The sequence below is a fragment of the Microtus ochrogaster genome, chromosome 7 (genome assembly GCF_000317375.1).
Source record: "Microtus ochrogaster isolate Prairie Vole_2 chromosome 7, MicOch1.0, whole genome shotgun sequence".
In the NCBI taxonomy this organism is placed as follows: Eukaryota; Metazoa; Chordata; class Mammalia; order Rodentia; family Cricetidae; genus Microtus; species Microtus ochrogaster.
The window spans coordinates 12,468,747-12,487,785 of NC_022014.1; the positions used below are offsets into that span (position 1 = coordinate 12,468,747).

Consider the following 19,039-nt stretch of genomic DNA (forward strand, 5'->3'; position numbering starts at 1 on the left):
ATGGTGTCTCTTCACAGCTGACAGTCATCTTCTCCAAATTGATCCTGGAAACCTAGGAAAACTGACCCAATATCCTGCCTCTGGCTTTCCTCAGGACAAGATGTCTTTCTCTGATGGGGGGGGGGGATTTACCCCATAAAAGATTATGTTTGAGAGGTCATCTCTTCTGTTTCCCAATTTGAGGGACGCCATTATTGAGGGGATTATTAAGCAGTCTCTTGCGGTTTAGGCTGCAGCAAACTCAACCTTTATGCTCTCAGCTCCCTTCTCTGTACCGTGCCATTCACTTCGGGTATACATTACAAAGTTCCTGTATGGAAAGGACCTTCTCCTGTGTTAATCCAAAGATAGGCTGCCATGCCAGAAACAAGGTCCCTAAATCGAAGACTCTCCAACAAGTAGGACGTTTATATGCAACTTCATATTCCTTCCCTCTGTCCAAGCCCCTCTCCCCTTCCTGAGATAAGACCATCCGAATGAATAGATGGGTCCAGTCACTTGGTGAAACTAAAAATTGACACCATGAAGATTTTAAACCTCTTTACTGTCACAGGAATTTCCCTTTTGGCAGGACACCTGCTCATGTCCTGTAGGACTATTGGGACATTAAGGGGACTGACAGTTTTTCCAGAAAATGAAAGGAACCAGAAACAGGAAGGGACAATCTAGATGAAGACATGTCTTTTTGTTTTTCAAGACAGGGTTTGTGTAGTGCTGGCTGACCTGGAACTCCCTTATAGACCAGGCTGGCCTTAAATTCAGAGATCCACCTGCCTCTCCCTCCTGAGTGCTGGGATTAAAGGTGTGTGCCACCACTGCCTGGGTGAGGACAAGTCTTAATACAACCAAGAAGTCTTTTGCCCTTACTGGAAATCCAGTAATTGTAGCCACTCACTAGTGCCCAAATGATACCTCCTTCTCTGTCTGGAGGGGACCCACAGGAGATTCTTCAACCCCATCTGCCAGCAATCCCTTGTACTTACAAGTAAACGGCCTTCTACGTTATATTTCAGTATCAAACTGTTTATGTCAGGGAATCACGGGAGCATTTTTCAGCATCCAACAAAGGCTACCCTATACCCCTTACACTTCATTGGCCTGACAGTGCAACTATACAAGCTCCTAGTTGTCTTTCCTCCCCTTCCTAAACAGCCCACAACTGAGCACAGTCCTTTGACAGGTCTCTTGTTACCAACTCTTAGGCCTTCAATGACTGACTAATCTGAGAAGACCCCTGCAGCTCCAGGGAATACACTACCTTCTGAATTATTATCTGAGCTGGCCCAGGATTGTTGGCTTTGTCTGAATGAAGTCTAGTCCCCTTTTTAAATGCTGTATTGGAGGCATAACTACCAATTAATGTCTCCAACAAGTCAGCTTGTCCCTTCCTGGAAACTTCAGTTCCTCTGGGAGATGTGATTGAAAATTCCCCTTGCCTTGTCATCTCAAACTACTCTTTAACTGTCTTGTAGTCTTAACTCGACTAATAGTAAGACTAGTTTTAGGCTGACACTTGGTTTACATGTGTATTTTGCTCTGTCAGGAACCTGTTTTGCCTGTACCACTGGACTCACTCTCTGCATGATTTTAGAGACTTTAAGCCCTGTTTCTTGTCTGATTGTTCATGTTCTTCCAGAGATGTACGCCTATTCAGGCACAGAGGGAGCCCACCTTGTTTCTTCTTGGGCCGCCCCACCACCATGAAAGGGAAACTCTTTGTTGTGATGCTAGTGGGAATGGGAGTGGCAGGGTCGGGTGCTTTAAACACCATAGCCCTAGTTCCATAAATGAGTTGGCAGTTGCTGCTATCAAACATCTGCAGCTTTCCATAGACATGATCAGGTGGAGCCCACTGGAGAAGCGAGTCACCAAAACCAAGGTCTAGACACAGCTTCTATGTCTCACACGGATTATGTGTGGCCCTAAGAGTTCTGCTGTTTCTATGGTTAAAAAAAAAAATCAGCTATTACAAAACAATCCCTACAAAATGTTAGAGACAATCTGGACCACAGACAACAGAATGTGAGTCCACTGGTTCCTGTTACCATAAAATATTTGACTGTTGCCCCTGGCTCACATCCCTACTCATTGGCTTTGCAGAGTCACTGCTGCTTGTTCTCAGAGGGCTCACAGTGGAACCTTGAATAATCAACTGCCTTTTAAGTTAAAACAAACAAAAAAAAGGGGGGGGGTGCCTCACTTAAGCTAATGATCCTAAGAACCCAGTATTACCCCTTAAGAAAAATCCGAGACTCGGAAATAACTACAAAGTGGGGAATTACGGTATGGTCCAGAAGAGGGCAGGTTATCCTAACCCTATACCTTTTCACTGGAACCAGACAGGGTTTCTTCTCAGAAATGCTTGTAAGATGTTTAACAAACCAAAGGTTCTTCCTTCCATTCTTGGAAATGTTTAAAAACAAAACAAACCACAGGCCTGGAGAGGGGCTCAGCAGCTAAGAGCATTCCTTGCTCTTTCAGAGGACCCAGGTTAAATTCCCAGCACCTGTATGTTCATTCTCTAACCAGTTTCAGAAGGCTCAATGCTCTCTCAGTGAGTACTAGGCACACACATACATATGCAGGCAAAACTCCCATACACACATTAAAAAAAAAAAAAAACAAACCTCATCAGTCTACACCTGGTTATGTGCTTGTTTTTTTTTTTATAAATCCTACCGTCAAGAGTTCTTTGTGGGCTCAGAGGTTAAGAGCACTGACTGTTCTTCCAGAGGTCCTGAGTTCAATTCCCAGCAACCATATGGTGACTCACAACCATCTGTAATGAGATCTGGTGCCCTCTTCTGGCCTGCAGCACACATGCAGGGAAAACTATACATAATAAATAAGTCTTAAAAAAAAAGTTCTTTGTTCCTAATTGGTGAGTAGTCTCTCTGGCCCCTGCTCTACCACATTCCTGCTTGCAAATTCCATTTAAGCTAAGACTAGTTTAACACAAGACCAACGTTCTGACCTTTCACGTAAGGATGCTGAAGCAGGAACTCACTGCCTCTCATCAAAGGAAATGAACTAGAGCGTGGTGGAACACACCTGTAATCTCACCAATTAGGAAGCAGAAACTGGGAGATCACCATAGTTTTAAGCCCCTGTCTCAGCCTTCCCTCGCTGAAGATGTGTATATCACTGTCATTCAGTTAACTACTGTGTATACTAGTTTTGCTAAATTACTCACCCTTGCACAATAAAGAAGTGCACATGCCATTTGGTCTCTTGATGTTTATTAAAAATCATGAATTTTTAGGATTCATAGCTTGGACAGAATAATCATCCATGTTTCTCCAATTCTATTGTTCACATAAAACCACACAATGTGATGTTATTTATTATAACCCTTCCTGGAGGGCTGTTTTTGTTCTGTAACGTTGTCATTTAACCATATAAAAGCCTCACACACCAAACAAACATGTTCTTAAATTCTGAAATAACAGCCTATTAGGTCCATTCAGTAAGTCTGTTAGATATTTCCAATACTTGATACAAAAAAATTTTAGAGAAAGGAGCACAGAGTACAGCACAGGTGATTATAAACAGACAGACAAACACATCAAAAGGAAGATGACAATTTTTATTGTTACATAACAAAATTTTTAAACGTCATTTGAATAATTGCAAGAGCAGACTAAGGGTGTAATCCTCACACAGGCACCAAGTCAGGCACAGTAGGTAGCTACAAATCATAAGAAAAGGGTTTCTTTCCTACCTAGAACACTCATTCATGCTTTGGAATTAGGCTAAAAACCCATCAACCCTGGCCAGTTCTCAAACTTGTTTTCTTTTAAAATGGGCTCTAGGTGTTAACCAGTTCAACAAACATTAGCCAGTAAACCCTGGCCTGAGAGATCCACATTTCCCTTCAAACAAGCTGAAGAAACTAGTTAAGAATTGTATGCATTTCCGAGAGCCCAACATGTCCCTTTAAATGCAGACTTGCAGGCTCAGACCTGTTTCACCTAATGTGGAAGAGATGGAGGCGAAGACCATCACCTGAGCAGGGCCGGAGCTCCAGCTCCAGCAGACACTCTTTCCCGGGCGGCAGGAAAGGAGGTAGCAAGGACTCAGGCTGACATCTGAAGCACTAAGCTAACGTGCCTAGCAGAGGGGAGCCTCAGAAGCACAAAATGCCATCTGCCTGTGCAGTCCACAAACCTGAGGTTTCCAGGTCAAGATTTGAAGGGCACAGTGGCATGTATGACAAGGCAGAAAGAAGCAATACTGTTCTGGGGCTGCTGTGGAAATCCGTGTTTTCTGCCTAATCAGGCTTAGTGCCTATTTACTTTTTTCCCTTGCACCAGAAAGCAAGTTTGAAATCTCTACCCCTATTACCTCCATGCCTTCATAATAATCCTTAGTAAACAACATGTTTAGCATATTACTGTTTCAAGGAAGCATTGGATTAGAGGTATGTGAGAAGTATATTTATTGAAGGGAAGACTCACTAAGTTCTAGGATTCTAAAAATTAAGAATATCCCAGAACCAAAACCATCAAGTATCAAACCTACTCATCTGAATTCTAGCAATAAATTGGTTCAAATGCAATTGACTGAATTACTACTGGAAAATAACACTTTCTATCCACATACTATGAAATCTAATCAATTGCTAAATTTAAACCTATAAAGTCATGAATTATGCATATGTAATTGTATGTATTTACCAAGTTACTGCTGTGGCAAGATTTCTAAAGAAACAAGATCATGAATAATTAGATGGCCTCTGTTAGAATCACTGAAAAATTAGTTTAAGAAATAAATACAGTATTTGGAGTTAATCTCCCAAGTCCAATTAACTACTATCTACTTTATATATAGATCTGTGAGAGGATTAATTGCAGCTTATTCTAATAAGGTAGGCCAACAATGAATATAACACTCATTCTACAGTCGGAGCTATAGTACTGTAACTGGAATTGTAACAAATGGTTTAAAGGTTGGAAGTTTCTAACACTGAAAGCTACACTTTGTCCCTGACTACCTAAATCTCTACCCAAAGCAATGAAGCCATCATTCCTGGAGCAGCAGCCAGTGAGCAAAGGTGCTAGAGTGCTGTCATGTGTAACAGCCATCCACGATCATGAAGTGATCACTAGTGTTCCTGGAGACGGCCAAGGGAGGATAGCGCCAAGGGAGGATAGCTGACCCTCCCCCCATGTTCATCCTGGATTCTTAAGTTATAAAACTGCATCTGGTTCCAAGTATAAGCCAAAATATTTGGAGCACTTCAACTAATGACAGGAATTGTTAACCAAGTAATTTTCAAAGTCCCACACTTTAAAGTAGATCTAGTGGTTTTCATAAAAAGCAGACATGAATTAATTACCTTGTTACAGTAAATAGCTTGTACTTCAGTTTACAAAGTTTTCACATGTAATTATGTACTTCAAGATTTCTCATTAAAAAACAAGGAGCAAAATGTGTTTAATCATTTACAGTTACTTTGTGACTGATTTTCAGACAGTAATACACTTAGTCAAAATTCTTGTCGTTTAGATTTACTAGAGATTTTTTTCCCTGTTGGATAGCAAATTATGTATAAACAAAAAATGCTGTATTTCCTCTTCCACAGAAAAAGATGACAGTTAAGGTCATCTTAAATGCCATTACTTAAAATTCTGTGTATTCACTTAAATAACCTAGCATAAAAGTGATATGATGATCATTAATGTAAAATGGGGCAAACCATATGATGATGCTACATGCCTATGTTAAATATAGCTGAAAAAAGGAAGGTTTTTAATATCCAGAATGTTATAGTTATCCTATTTTGCATTGTCAACATATAAAAAGCTTATTACATTTGCCAAAGACAGAATGATAGCACACAACTGTATTGCTCTTTAGAAATCAAACATCTGCACACATCCCAAGAGTACTTCAGACATCAATCTCCTTATTCAAATGACAATCTGATATATTCCTCAAGTCTAAATAGAGATACTTCTCTCAAACTTCAAAGTCCCTAAAATGTAATGTTGATTAATTCTGTTGATGTGATGTAATTCCAGTAATTTTTTTATGATCACCTTTGTACTTATGCTGTCTTGTAGAGGTAGGCCTTTCACAAGTGCTGTCCAAGTCATTTCTTAAGAATCTTGGCAACGTGCATATAACGTTCTTAACAGTGTGTTTTAATAGCAGACATAACTTGTTTTTAAAAATGTTCAATTTCAAAAGGGAAGTCTTTGGAAATAATTTCAGTAAGTAACTCAAAGTTTCTAAAGATTCATTAAGACTCAAGCATTTGCTAATTTTTATTAGCATGGAAATATAAAAAAAACCATTTTGTTCTCTTTAGAGCTCCCGAATGTCACAGAAAAATAAAAGCCCAGATATTTGCAAACATTATAAAATTTAAATTTTATGCAATTTAATAGCCATATGTGTAGTTCAAAGCTGGAGGGCTCTACCTTGGTCCTGTCCAGAAGAAAGCAACTCATTTATCTCTGCAGTTGGCATTTCAGTGTTTAAAAAACACTTTTGTGTTTTGTTTTCTAACTGGAAATACAGTTGGCTAGGCTTTTCTTTTCTGTGGAGCAAGATTACAGAAATGGGCCATACCAATAAACATACAGTTAAAAAGTCTCTTAGGAATCACAATGTAAAAGAGGCCAAATCTCATAAATGGAAGCAAACATTCAACATGGAGACCCTGGCAAGCCCAGAAACTGTCTCTTCTATGTCCCACTTAGTCTCACGAAAAACTGCAGCCATGACAGCTGGTGTAGAAAGTTACCCTCTGAACTAAAACCACCACAGAATGCTGCACTGTGGTTCATCCATGGCAAGGTTAGCAAATTACAGCTTATATTTAAGAAAACTCACAATAATTGAGCTAAAACCTATCCTGTGCTTAATTCTATTTGTTACCGTTCATTTTAGTGTGGGAAGTATGTGATGACTACGTTCATTTCATCAATGGATTGAGAATTGGCATGAAGAAGCAAGGCTCTTCGACCCTTTAGTTACTGCAAAGTAACTTGTGGTACTGGCATGTGTAACTGATAGGGTTTCATACTAGATGCATGCAGCTTGCAGAAAAACTAAAGGGCGTTTGCCAGTCTCAACATGCTTTCTTTACTACAAATTCCATTAATGTAACAAGCTAATGGAATTGTCTCTAGGGTGAAGTTTCATTAAGCTTGTGCTCTTAAAGATGACAGTCATGCTGTTTGCTTCCAAACAACTTACTGTGTTTAAGAAATCATATTAAATATAAATTGTTAGTAAAGTAGTGCTGCCGCTGCATAAAGATGTTTATGTATGCATTAACCATCAAAATAAGGAATCAAACAACAAATTCTTTCCTTTAATACAAACTTGAACAGTGTTTGTAAATGCCCCATTTAAAGTGAGTGGGTAGGGAGAGTTTAGAAAAATCCAAGTAATAAAATGTATTCAATTACTTGGCAGTTAAAAAGCTAATTCAACAATGTTACATTGAGATAAAAAAACAGTATTCCAAAGCAATTCAAATACCGAAAAGGGTTTCAAATTGAATATTTTATTAACATGGTAGTTGTCTTTTTAACATGTGCACACACACTCGCACACTCAGAATGATCTGCCTGGGGGGGGAAAAGACTAACTATGCCTAAGGGGAAAATGAAAAATAAAAATTCCTGTAGGTTTTCATTATTGTAGGCAATTATGTCCACATCACTTACAAAGCTATTGCCAAATCTGTCCAAGGAAGCAAAGTTTGAAAGGGGGCAAAATCTTGGGGAAAATTCAACAGTGGCATAGCAGAGCTCTCAATATGAGAAAGCTGACATAATGTGGACTTTTGCTGTGAATTTTCTTTGCAAAATATGGGGAGAGGTTTGTCAATGGGCAGAAAATAAGAGAAGGCGGTGTGAATAGGCTTTTGCAGTCAATATTCCTCACAGTATTGTGCAGGGTCATCAGGAAAATGCTTAGTCTTTCTCTGGAACCAGTTTCAGAACTTTTCCAATTGCAATGGTCTTACCTAGAAATGAAATTTTGAAAAAAAAACAAAACAAAAACAAAAAATATACCTTTCAGTACTTTCAGTGAGTTTATGGAATGTACTAAGCTTCTCTAACCTAAAGAAAATTTTGTCATTGTGCAAATTCCTGACTTAATAGCTTTACTCACCCAAACCAGGATATCTGGTTAGGTAATTTCAAATGAGTCCGACTGGGAAGTGGCATCCATACAACAGAATACCGTTTAATGATAAAAATTAATGAAGTACAGTCATCCAACAACATGGCTAAACTTAAAATCTGCTAATGAAACAAAACAAAATGCCTCACATGTATCTATATAGCTACTAAAAAGCTAAACCTGTCTCTAAGCGTACAATTCACAGAAAAGACTCTTCCAAGAGCGTGCCTGTGAGCTGAAGGGGATGTAAGTATAAGTATGAACCCACTGGTCTCGGAAACCTAAAAGCTACGTTATCTTCCTTAATTTCTTTCTTCTATCCACACTCCATCAGGTTCTAAGGCCAACTAAAATTATTTCGAGGTGGGTACACAGCACAAATGGCTGTAGTCCTAGCACTTGGGTTCTTGAGTTCAAGGCTGGCTGGGCTTTCCATAGAAATGACACCTCAAAAAAAAAAAAAATCCTGCTAAACTATTAAGTATAACAAATGTCATTATCAACAAATTTGGTGGATAAGGTCTTTAAAGTGAAACCATGACCCAGTCAAGCTTTGGGGAAAAAGGTTAAAAAAAAAAAAAAAAAAATCAACAGTTTTTACACTGTTTTCTCTACCATGGCGTAACAATATCGGACACTACCATGTTAAACAGTTATCTGTATTTCTGTTGAACCACAAAGTTTTATATAGTTTTCTAGTTGCCAGACATGGGAATTCACATTTGTAATCCCAGCACTCAGGAGGCCAAGGACTACAATGAGTTGGAGGCCAACCTAGGCTCCACTATGAGACCCAGTCTCAAACAACACACAGTTCGGCCGATAGAGTGCGGCCTCAAATGTCAGAAGTGTTGTCTTTGATTCCCAGTAGACTATAAGAGACCTCATCTTAAAAAAAAAAATTACAAAACACAATTTTGTTTTTATACAAGGATTTTGAGACTGTTAAACGAGAACTACAGTCATTATGTATCAACCAAAGGGAGGGAGAAAGGGGATATGAATTACATATTAAAGTAACAAAAGATCGTCATATAACCCTTATTTATTATACAAGTCTTCATTATAAAAATGTCTTAGTAAATTCAATTTTTTCTGAGTGCACTAGTATATTAAAATTAAGCCTACATACAACATTACTGGTACTATATGGTAATTCCATTTGTTGTTTAATATATTCAACTCAGTATACTTATCATATATGACTATTATGGAACAGAAATCTGGATTTTTTTTAATCTGCTATAATATGGACAGTGCTCAGACCATGCTATCTACTAAAGTCTAACATCAAGAGACACTGAAAACCTCTTACCCTCATCTCGTAAGGTAAAGCGTCCCATCTGAGGGAAGTCTTTAAAGGTCTCCAGACAGATGGTCCCTGCTGTCCTCAAACGCGCGATGCATACTTGATCTTGTTTCACAAAACGAGGTCGAGTCTTACTTTTTTCTCCTGATTTTTTATCTACCAAGCAGATTAAGGCCTAGTCAATTAAAAAAAAAAGGATAAGAAAAAAAATTTAAATGTTAAATATAAGTAACTCTAAGAATAAAATGTAACTTGGGCAAGGTATTAAATACCTGTAATCCTAATACTTGAGAAGCCAAGGTAGGATCATGAGTGATAAGCCAGCCTAAGCTAGTACTGAGACCCTGTCTTAAAACAACAAAAACAAGCCAGGCAGTGGTGGTGCATGTCTTTAATCGTAGCACTCGGGAGGCGGAGGCAGAGGCATCTCTGAGTTTGAGGCCAGCCTGGTCTATGAGTTTCTGGACAGCCAGAGCTGTTACACAGCAAAACTGTCTCAAAAACCAAACAAACAAGAAAGGTAGCAAGATAGCTTTTCAGGCAGAGGTACTTGCCAGATAAGTCTCTTGACCTGAGTCTAATTCTCAAAGCAGAAGTAAACTAAATTAGAGACTAACTCCAGAAAGTTGTCCCTAACCTCTACCCATGTAGCATGACACACCCATCCTCCCCACCACAGAAAAAGTACGTATGTACCTGTATCAGAAATGATCAAGATACAATATTCTGAAAAATTAAACAAGCCAGCTACCCTGAAAACCCAAACTCACTGTTATCTCGACCTCCTCGATACAGGTATGAATATGCAGCACCGCATTGTACCCTGGGCAGATGATGGACTTGTGCTCTATGATCACTATCTGTCAAGTCAGAAACACAAACAAAACCCCACAATTTATCATCAATGTTCTAAAGGTATGATATCCCAAGAAGCAACAGGAATCACTAACTTTTAATATGTGTTATACCTTTTTCTTTTGTTGACAGGATAGCTCAAGTTGCCCAACCAAGGCTCACCCTCAAACATTCCACTGTACAGAAATTGGGAAGTGGCTGGTTTATCTCAGTTCAACAGGTGGGCTCTGAGAAGCCTTCAGTATATACTACCCATGGAACTAATGTAACAAATTACCTCCCACAAATTACCCAGACTTGAACTTCACAGTGTATCCGTTTTTCTTATCCAATAACCAAGGCCAGTTAGTAAACAAGTAAATATACTTGGCATTAAAAAAAAAAAAACAAAAAAAAAACCGAAAACTAAAACAAAACAATAAAAACCTTAGTCATACTTTTCAGGAGAAGGGTTAACATTTATTTATGTGTATGAGTGTTTGCCTGGATATCTGTCTGTTTACCATGTGCACAGATGCTTGCTGCTTGAAGAGGGCAGACAAGGGTTCTGGATCCCTTGGAACTGGAGTTACAGGCATTGTAACCTGCCGGTACTTGGAACTGAACCCATGTACTCTGTGACAGCAGCAAGAACTCTTAACCACTGTGCTCCAGGCCCAGTTTAATAGTACTCCAAGAGTTTTGTGATGGTAACAGTGGTTTGCTGTCACTCTCATAAGAAGGTCAGATTAAATGTCCGTTTGGCCCAAGTCTGAAAACATACCGTCCCGGAGTAGCAAACAACTATGCTGCAGTCACAATCAAGGACATTCCAAACTAAACATTATTGATGAAGTATCACTGTCTGCCTTTACAAAGTCAATAATACTGTAACTTTATCTATAAACCAAAGAATAAATGGAATTCACAAAAAAAAATGCCATCTAATAAATTCTTTATAGCATCTTGAAATTTCAAGATAATATGGTTGCGATGTACAAATGAGTTTGACTGTTTCAGTTCCTCTGATACTAGTTATGTGGAATGTCACAAATAGGACAAAAGGCACTGAAATTCTAACCACTTAGGTTCTATCAACCACGAAGATGATGGCAGTAACTTATTTACCTGGGCATCAAATGTACGTCCAGAATGACAGAGATTATTAAGATCACAAAGGATGAATCCTGGAAGAATCTCCTCTTCTTCAATCCCTTTCAGTCTGATTTTGAGGTTTTCACCTGGAGCTACAGAATCTGTTTCTACATCATCAGAAAGTATTCCAAGAACTTCCACATTGTGCTTAAAAAGAAACAAAGTTGGAGGCTTTCTGATACATGAGCTGAATTATGGACATAAAATCACCTCAATGTTCATTTGTTAAGAAGCTACAAATTCACATGCCAAAATAAAAATTGAGAGGGAAAGAAAAGGGGCTCAATCTCAGAGATTAGTTGCAACTGTCATAACTTATTATTTTTTAATATCACATTTTAATAACTTCTAAATAGAATCCAGAACAAACCTCATTTTCAAAACGACAACACTGTAATTGTTAGTGATCTGGAATCACTGAGAGGCCAATGCCCGGACACAACAGGGAGGGATTATGCTTGTATACAATCACCATAGTTAACTCATGTGGGGAAGAACCATCTTTACTGTTTCTGGCTGGGACCACTCCCTGAACTGGGGGCCTACAGTATAGAATGGAGAATGGGAGCTGACACTAGTGACTTATCCCTTTTCCTGATTGTAGATCATGGTGACCAGCTGCGTAAAACTTTTGTAGCCTTGACTCTCCTGCCTAAGAGCTAAAACAAAACCTTATTGCCTTGAGTTGCTTCTCTCTCGAACAAACAAACAAACAAACAAACAAACAAACAAACATTTTATGTATGTTCTGTATGTGCCCGACTGGTGCCCTCAAAGGTTTAGAAGTGACAGCATCAGATCTCCTGGAACTGGAATTATGTTTGTCGGGAAGCACGGTGTGGGTGTTTAGACACTAAATACAGATCCTCTACAAAATCAACAAGTGCTCTCAACTGCTGCACCATCTCTCCCACCCCCTTGATTTGCTTTAAAAAGAAAAAAGTTACTTTTATTTATGTACAGGTGTATGCTTATCTCTGTGTTTAGAATGTTGTGCATGCAATGTCTGTGGAGGCCAGAAGAGGGCACAGGATCCCCTGGAGCTGGAATTAGAGGTCACTTTGAGCTGCTTGACTCAATCTCCCCAGCCCCTCCCTTGATTTGCTTTTCTCAGGGTATTTAATCACAGCCACAGGAGACTTAGACAAATACCAAACTTAATACTCGATTTCATTTCAGGTAAATTTTATAATTAAAAACTTTTAAAAACTTATTTCCCACAGCAGGCCAATCCTGAAATAAGGATATGTTTCTCAGTTATTTTAACAAGTGAATTTTGAAAGCATATTGTTGGGACTGGAAAGATTGTTAAGGGCACTTGCTGCTCTTACAAAGGCCCCATGAACAATTCCCAGCACCAACCAAGGCTCACAACTGTCTGTACATAACGCCAGTTACAGCAGACCCAATGTTCTCTGCTGGCTGCCTTGGGCACCAGGTGTACACGCTGCACAGATGCAGGCCAAACATTAATATACAAAATAAAACAAGCAAATGTCTTTTGAAAAGCACATTGTTTAATGAGTGAAAGATTTCCTCATGAGAGAGGAACCAGACAGTCATGTGCTGCGATGGTCAGCACAGCCGAACTGCTAATGTCCTAAATGTCATTGACGGAGTTATCTTTTCTTTTATAATACCTCCAAGTAGAAATCATCGACTCTACTTTAAACTAATAAGCAAAGATTTTTGTTTGTTTATCATTGTGGTGTGTGCGCATGTGTGGTGAGCGCCATGGAGCACATATGGAGAAGGGCAGAGGACAACTTTGTAGTTTCTCTCCTTTCTCCTTAACAAGGGTTCTTAGGAAGCAAGGGCCGAGCCTTTTACCCACTGAGCCACACGGCCAGACCTTAATTTTTTTTTTTTAATTGTTTTTTTCAAGACAGTTTCTTTGTGTATCCTGGCTGTTCTAGAACTCCCTTTGTGGCTGGCCGCGAACACATAGACCCACCCTGCCTCACAAGCATGGGGATTAAAGGCGAGTACCACCACAACCAAGTTAGTTTTTTTTTAAGTTCTTCAAACTGTTCTCAAACCCATAAATTACCTAGTATGAATGACCTTGGGGAGCTGGGTATTTGGCTCAGTGATGAAGAAATGCCTGATTGGCCAAGGTCAAGGTCCTTATCTTGGGGATGAGCATGTTTAACAACAACAAAACAAACAAAACCCCAAAAGATTTCCCTGCAAATATAGTCTTGGACATATTATTTTGTGGCATTGAAACAACGCAGACACAGAGACACACCAGAACTGAACCTGAGTTTTCTTCCATGGCTCTCTTGATAACCGGTCCTGTCAGCCTTTAAGCAGTTACTCAGCCACTCTAAATCTCTTATGTTATTTGCCCACATTGATAATGAATGGGACAGATTGATAGTTTCAAACTTTCCTGTTGCTCCTTCTAGTTCTAACGTGCTTCAATTGTCACTGAATACAAAAACAAATCTGTTCTTCTATTTCACACTGAGCATTAACAAAATAATTACTATGTATAAAATTTGACTGAAATGTTTCTGACGCACTGAACTCTCACCTTGTTGGGCATCATCACGAGCTGCTGGCCTTTACAGATAGATCCAGATTCCAGCTTTCCCAGGACCACAGTCCCCATATCCTAATCAAATTTAGAATAAAATAATTAAAAAACATTCAGACTTTTATTCCTGATTATAGCAGGTGAAATCTACCAAGGAAAGTCTTTAGCTGATAACTGATCGAATGCTTATGATTATTCATTTTTGAAAGTATAACCTTTTTTCTTTTTATATAAGTTATTTGTTTTTATTTAATGAGCATTGGTGTCTTGCCTGCATGTATGCCTGTGTGAGGGTGTTGGATCCTGGAGTAACAGTTGTGAGCTGCCATGTGGGTGCTGGGAAGGGAAGCCATGTCATTTGGAAGAGCAGTCAATGCTCTCACCATTGAGCCATCTCGCCAGCCCCTATGATTATTCTTAAACATAAAGGAGGTAATAAATACTCCATAATAATTTGTATCTTAGGCCTTAGTACAATTATATTGATAACAAGGAATGGCTAACGTGCAAAAGAAAGCTTCATACAGAAAAAAGCATATAATTTTTATGTTGGGAGATCGAACTGTTTGTATAAATTTAGAAACTTATTTGTTTGTAAGCTTTAGAGTGGAGCTAATTGAGGGACAAAAGGCTTAAAAGTAGGTAAAACATTACATGAATTGTTACTGTCAGAGTTTAAAGATTAAGTTGAGGTTGGAGAGATGGCTCAGAGGTTAAGAGCATTGCCTGCTCTTCCAAAGGTCCTGAGTTCAATTCCCCACAACCACATGGTGGCTCACAACCATCTATAATGAGGTCTGGTGCTCTCTTCTGGCCTGAAGGCATACAGACAAAATATTGTATACATAATAAATATTTAAAAAAAAAAAAGATTAAGTTGAGGGCTTGGGATGTAGCTCAGTGGCAGACAGCTTGCCTGGTGTGCACAAGGCCCTAAGTTCAAGGCCCTGTATTGCAAAACAAATTACCTAAAAAACAAAGTTGGAAATTCAATTGAAATCAATGAAGTCGATTTTTTTGTGGGATCTGAGATGTGGAGTTGTTATTTGAGACAGGGTTTCATTATGTAGCCCTGGCTAACCTGGAATTTGCTATGTAGACCAGGCTGGCCCTGAGTTAAAAAGATCCATCTGTCTCCGCCTCCCAAGTGCTGAGATTAGAGAATAAAAGCATGCACCACCACACCCAACAAAGTGCATACCGACAACATAAGCCCTCAGGTACTGGTACTATTATAATTTAGTGTACTGTTCGTGCAAGGCTACTTATCAATAGCTACAACTTTTAATGTAAAAAGTTTGAGTAAATCATGGCCTTCTATAAGCAAACACTTAAAAGCTAATAAACATTATTAAGATTTTTTTTCTAACTTACAACAAAACACAATGATTTCAACTCCCCTGAAATCCAGTAACTTTAATATTTGAGGTACCTTGTACTTATCGACAATTGGCAGCCTGATTGGTCCATCAACTGATCTATTGAAGTTTGGCAAATTATCCAGATATGGAATAAATGGTAAGCCACTGAGAATAGAACAATATTTATTAAAGAAAGTTAACATAATAATTTTTAAAAATCTAAGTTATAGTGTTGTAATTTAAATAATAAATGGTTATATATAACATTTTATTTTTCTAATGCACATTTTTTCATTTATATATGTTCACTTTATGAAACTTAACACCTCAGAAAACCAAAATAAAACAAAATACCTTACTTTTAAAAGCTCCCTAGGCCAGATATGGTGATACAACCCTGTAATCCCAGCACTTGGGAGGTTCAGACAAGAGGTTATTAAGTTCCAGACTAAATGAGATTCTTGTCTCAAAACAGAACACAACAAAATGAAAAACTACAAACATGCTGCATGTTTATTAACTGACTTATTGTGTTTGTTTTTATGTATGAGTATGTGCACACAGAAGTCAGAGGACAGTTTGCAGGCGTCAGTTCTCGCCTTTAGTGATCTGAGCTCTGGAGAAAGACCTCAAGTCATCAGGCTTGGTAGCCAGCAGCTTAACCTACTGAGCCATGCTGGCCTAGCTTCCCCATGAATTTATGCTAAGTCTAGGAAAAAGTGACTTGTGACAGCCTGCATTATACTCTTACCTACACAAGGATGAGGGACATAGGATTTTGCTATATCTTCCTGACTTGCCTCAAAATCAACCCTCTTGCCACAGTTCTCAAGTGCTGGGATTATAGGCATGCACCACAAAGCCCGACTCTATTTCCTAATTTATGGACTGTGAAGTTTAATCCTTATCAGATCAGGATTCCATAAGGCAACACTGCCTAGCAAGGCTGCTTGTTTTGCAGTAATTATAAACTGATTTGAACCATTTGTGTGGAAGAGATTCACAACAGCCAAAAAAAGAAAGAAAACCAAAGTTTTTCTGGCCAGTTTCAAAGTTCTACAAGCAAGACTGTGCAGTCTTAAGATAAACAGTTGAACACAAGAGAACTGAGGGAAAAACAAGCAAACACCATTTATGGCCACCTGATTTCTAATGAAGATGATAATACAACACAGAAATTGTACCAGAATAATGGAATGCCCACACCAAAGCAAATATACCTAGCTAAATACCATACACCTTATGCAAAAAAAAAAAAAGAACTGAAAACTAAATATAAAAGGAAAAAAGTTTCTTTTAAATTTAGATTTATTTTTTCTTATGTGTATTGCTTTGTCTATGTGTGCATGCCTACTATCTATCAGGAGGTGAGAAGAGAGCGTCAGAGACCCTGGAATTGAAGTATAAGCAATCATGTAGGTGCTAGGAATCAATTTCGAGTGCTCTTAACTGATGAGCCATCTCCAGCCCTGAAAACCTAAAATCTTAACACTTCGTTACCTAGAAACTAAACTGGTCTCACCCTCTTCTGTAGAGCTAAATCTCTGTAACCTGGGACCAGCTGATGTTTCAGAGGACTTGCAGACGTTTGCTCGCTCTTCCTATCACGTGGGTTTCAGGGAGTGAACCACGTCACCAAGTCTTGGCAGCAGGCACCATAATGTGCTGCTGTGCCATCTCACTAGCTATGTTTTACAAAACAGATTTGGTGACTCACATCTGTAATTCTAGGACTGCTAGGAGAAGATGGGAAGCAGAGACAGGAGTCACATGGAAGATCATGGGCCAGCAGGAGTAGGGTGAAGAGCAGAAAAGAGGGTGAGGAGCAACCTTAACAGCTGTCTTCTGCCCTCCACCTAGCGACTGTAGCACATGTGCACCTACACTCCCACAGTGAAAAACAGCAATGGAGGGCCGAGGACAGGTCAGTGATGCAGAACATGCTCAGTGGGGCAGGCCTCTGGATTCTACCCAACACAAACAACTAGGGATGAAAGAAGGGGAAGGCAAGAATGACCTAAATATGGAATGGGAAAAGTACATGTTGACTAATTACCTAGTAAGGGACTTGTACGTAAGAAATCTGTTGGGGTTTTCTGTGTTTGAGTGATTGGCACTGGGAAATTGAACTCAGGGTCCTCATGCTTATAAGGCAAGAAACCTATTGGCTTAAGTTATAGGCCAAAGACCCCATAAAGAACTCATACGAAAGCCTGGCAGTGGTGGCCCACGTCTTTAATCCCAGCACGCAGAAGGCAGAGGCAGGAAGATCTCTCTAGGAGTTAAAAGATGGGACTGGTCTAAAGTGAGTTCCAGGATAGCTAGGGCTACACAGAGAAACTCTGTCTCAAAAAACAAACAAAATAATAATAAGAAGAAGAACTCAGATGACTCAAAAAATCCCAAAACAACAACAACAACAAAACAAAAAAATAAATAGGGCCAGGGAGACGGCTCAGTGGGTAGACTGCCTGCTATGCGAGCACCAGGACCAATGGACACAACAGCCAGGTGGTGGCATGCGTCTGTAATCCAGCACTGGGGAGGAGACAGGCTGGTCCCAGGGCCCGAACCAAATCAGGTAATTTCAGGTTCGACGAAAAACTCTTGAAAACACCTGGTTGCAACCTCTGGCCTGTCCACATGTAAACATGGGCAAAGAACATCTTCATATTACACATATAGCATACACCACACACGAGCCTGCACATTACCCACATAAGCATACAACAGACACACACATAAAAAAAAAACATATAAATGTTTTAAAAGGCAAAGGTCCTGGTATTTTTTAAAAGCAAGACTACAGCCAAAATATATTTCAATTTCTTTTAGATATGCCCATCTCCTTTTAGAAAAAGTAGTAAAAGGTTACTCACATGTACCAAGGACAGAAATCTGATTGCTCTTTCAGATTTGCTCCCGTCAGTCCTGAGCAGGGCATAAAATGAATGTCCTTTTTGGGATTGAAGCCAACTTTTTTCAAAAACGGTACTAGTTTTTCTTTACATTCTTCATATCTAAGAATATTTAGAAATAACACAATTATGCTGAGTAGTAGTTTCATCAGTAAACAAATTAAAGCTTAGAAAAACCGGAAGAAACAATGCAAACAATAACAAAAACATCCATTTCTTCACCAACATGTCTGTAAAAAGTCACTAAAGCATGTAAGCTTACCTCTCGTTGCTCCAGTTTACTGTTGGATCATCCATCTTATTAATAAGCACAATTAAGTGTTTGACACCTGCTGTCTTTGCCAACATTGCATGTTCTCTTGTCTGTCCTCCTTTTTCAAATCCAGTTTCAAACTCTCCTTTCCTGGCTGAGATTACCTATTCCAAGAAATTCAGTAATTTATTCTTAAACATTCAGGTTCCTCCCACATCAAATCTAGCAGCAAAACATGTATACTTTTAGCTTCTTTAAGAACGCTTTCCAGCTAGGTGGCGGTGGATGGCTTCAATCCCAGCACTTGAGAGGGAGAGGCAGGTGGATCTCTTGTGAGTTCAAGGACAGCCTAGTCTGTAGAGTGAGTTCCAGGACAACTAGAGCTGTTAAACAGAGAAACCCTGTTTCGAAAAACAAAACAAAAAACCTGAAATCACTAAAAGAAAGCTTTCCAAGGAAATGAGGCATGTGTCCAAATGGCTTCAAGACTTAAGAGTTTGGAGTTGAGCAGGTATGGCTCGT

At 39.1% G+C, this 19,039-nt stretch overlaps 1 protein-coding gene across 2 annotated transcripts in view; it reads right to left on the bottom strand.

The window, feature by feature from the left end:
• Positions 1-3,225: 3,225 nt before the first annotated feature.
• Gspt1 (G1 to S phase transition 1) overlaps positions 3,226-19,039 on the bottom strand; it is a 38,142-nt gene continuing 22,328 nt past the window's right edge. For both annotated transcript variants that reach the window (XM_005349322.3, XM_005349323.3), the window contains exons 8-15: positions 18,527-18,681; positions 18,226-18,366; positions 15,418-15,511; positions 13,983-14,063; positions 11,417-11,590; positions 10,225-10,314; positions 9,461-9,629; positions 3,226-7,984 (exon numbers count right to left, since the gene is read on the bottom strand). In XM_005349322.3, the coding sequence (XP_005349379.1) occupies positions 7,932-7,984; positions 9,461-9,629; positions 10,225-10,314; positions 11,417-11,590; positions 13,983-14,063; positions 15,418-15,511; positions 18,226-18,366; positions 18,527-18,681 (957 nt within the window). In that variant the 3' untranslated portion in view covers positions 3,226-7,931. The remainder of the gene's footprint in view (positions 7,985-9,460; positions 9,630-10,224; positions 10,315-11,416; positions 11,591-13,982; positions 14,064-15,417; positions 15,512-18,225; positions 18,367-18,526; positions 18,682-19,039) is intronic.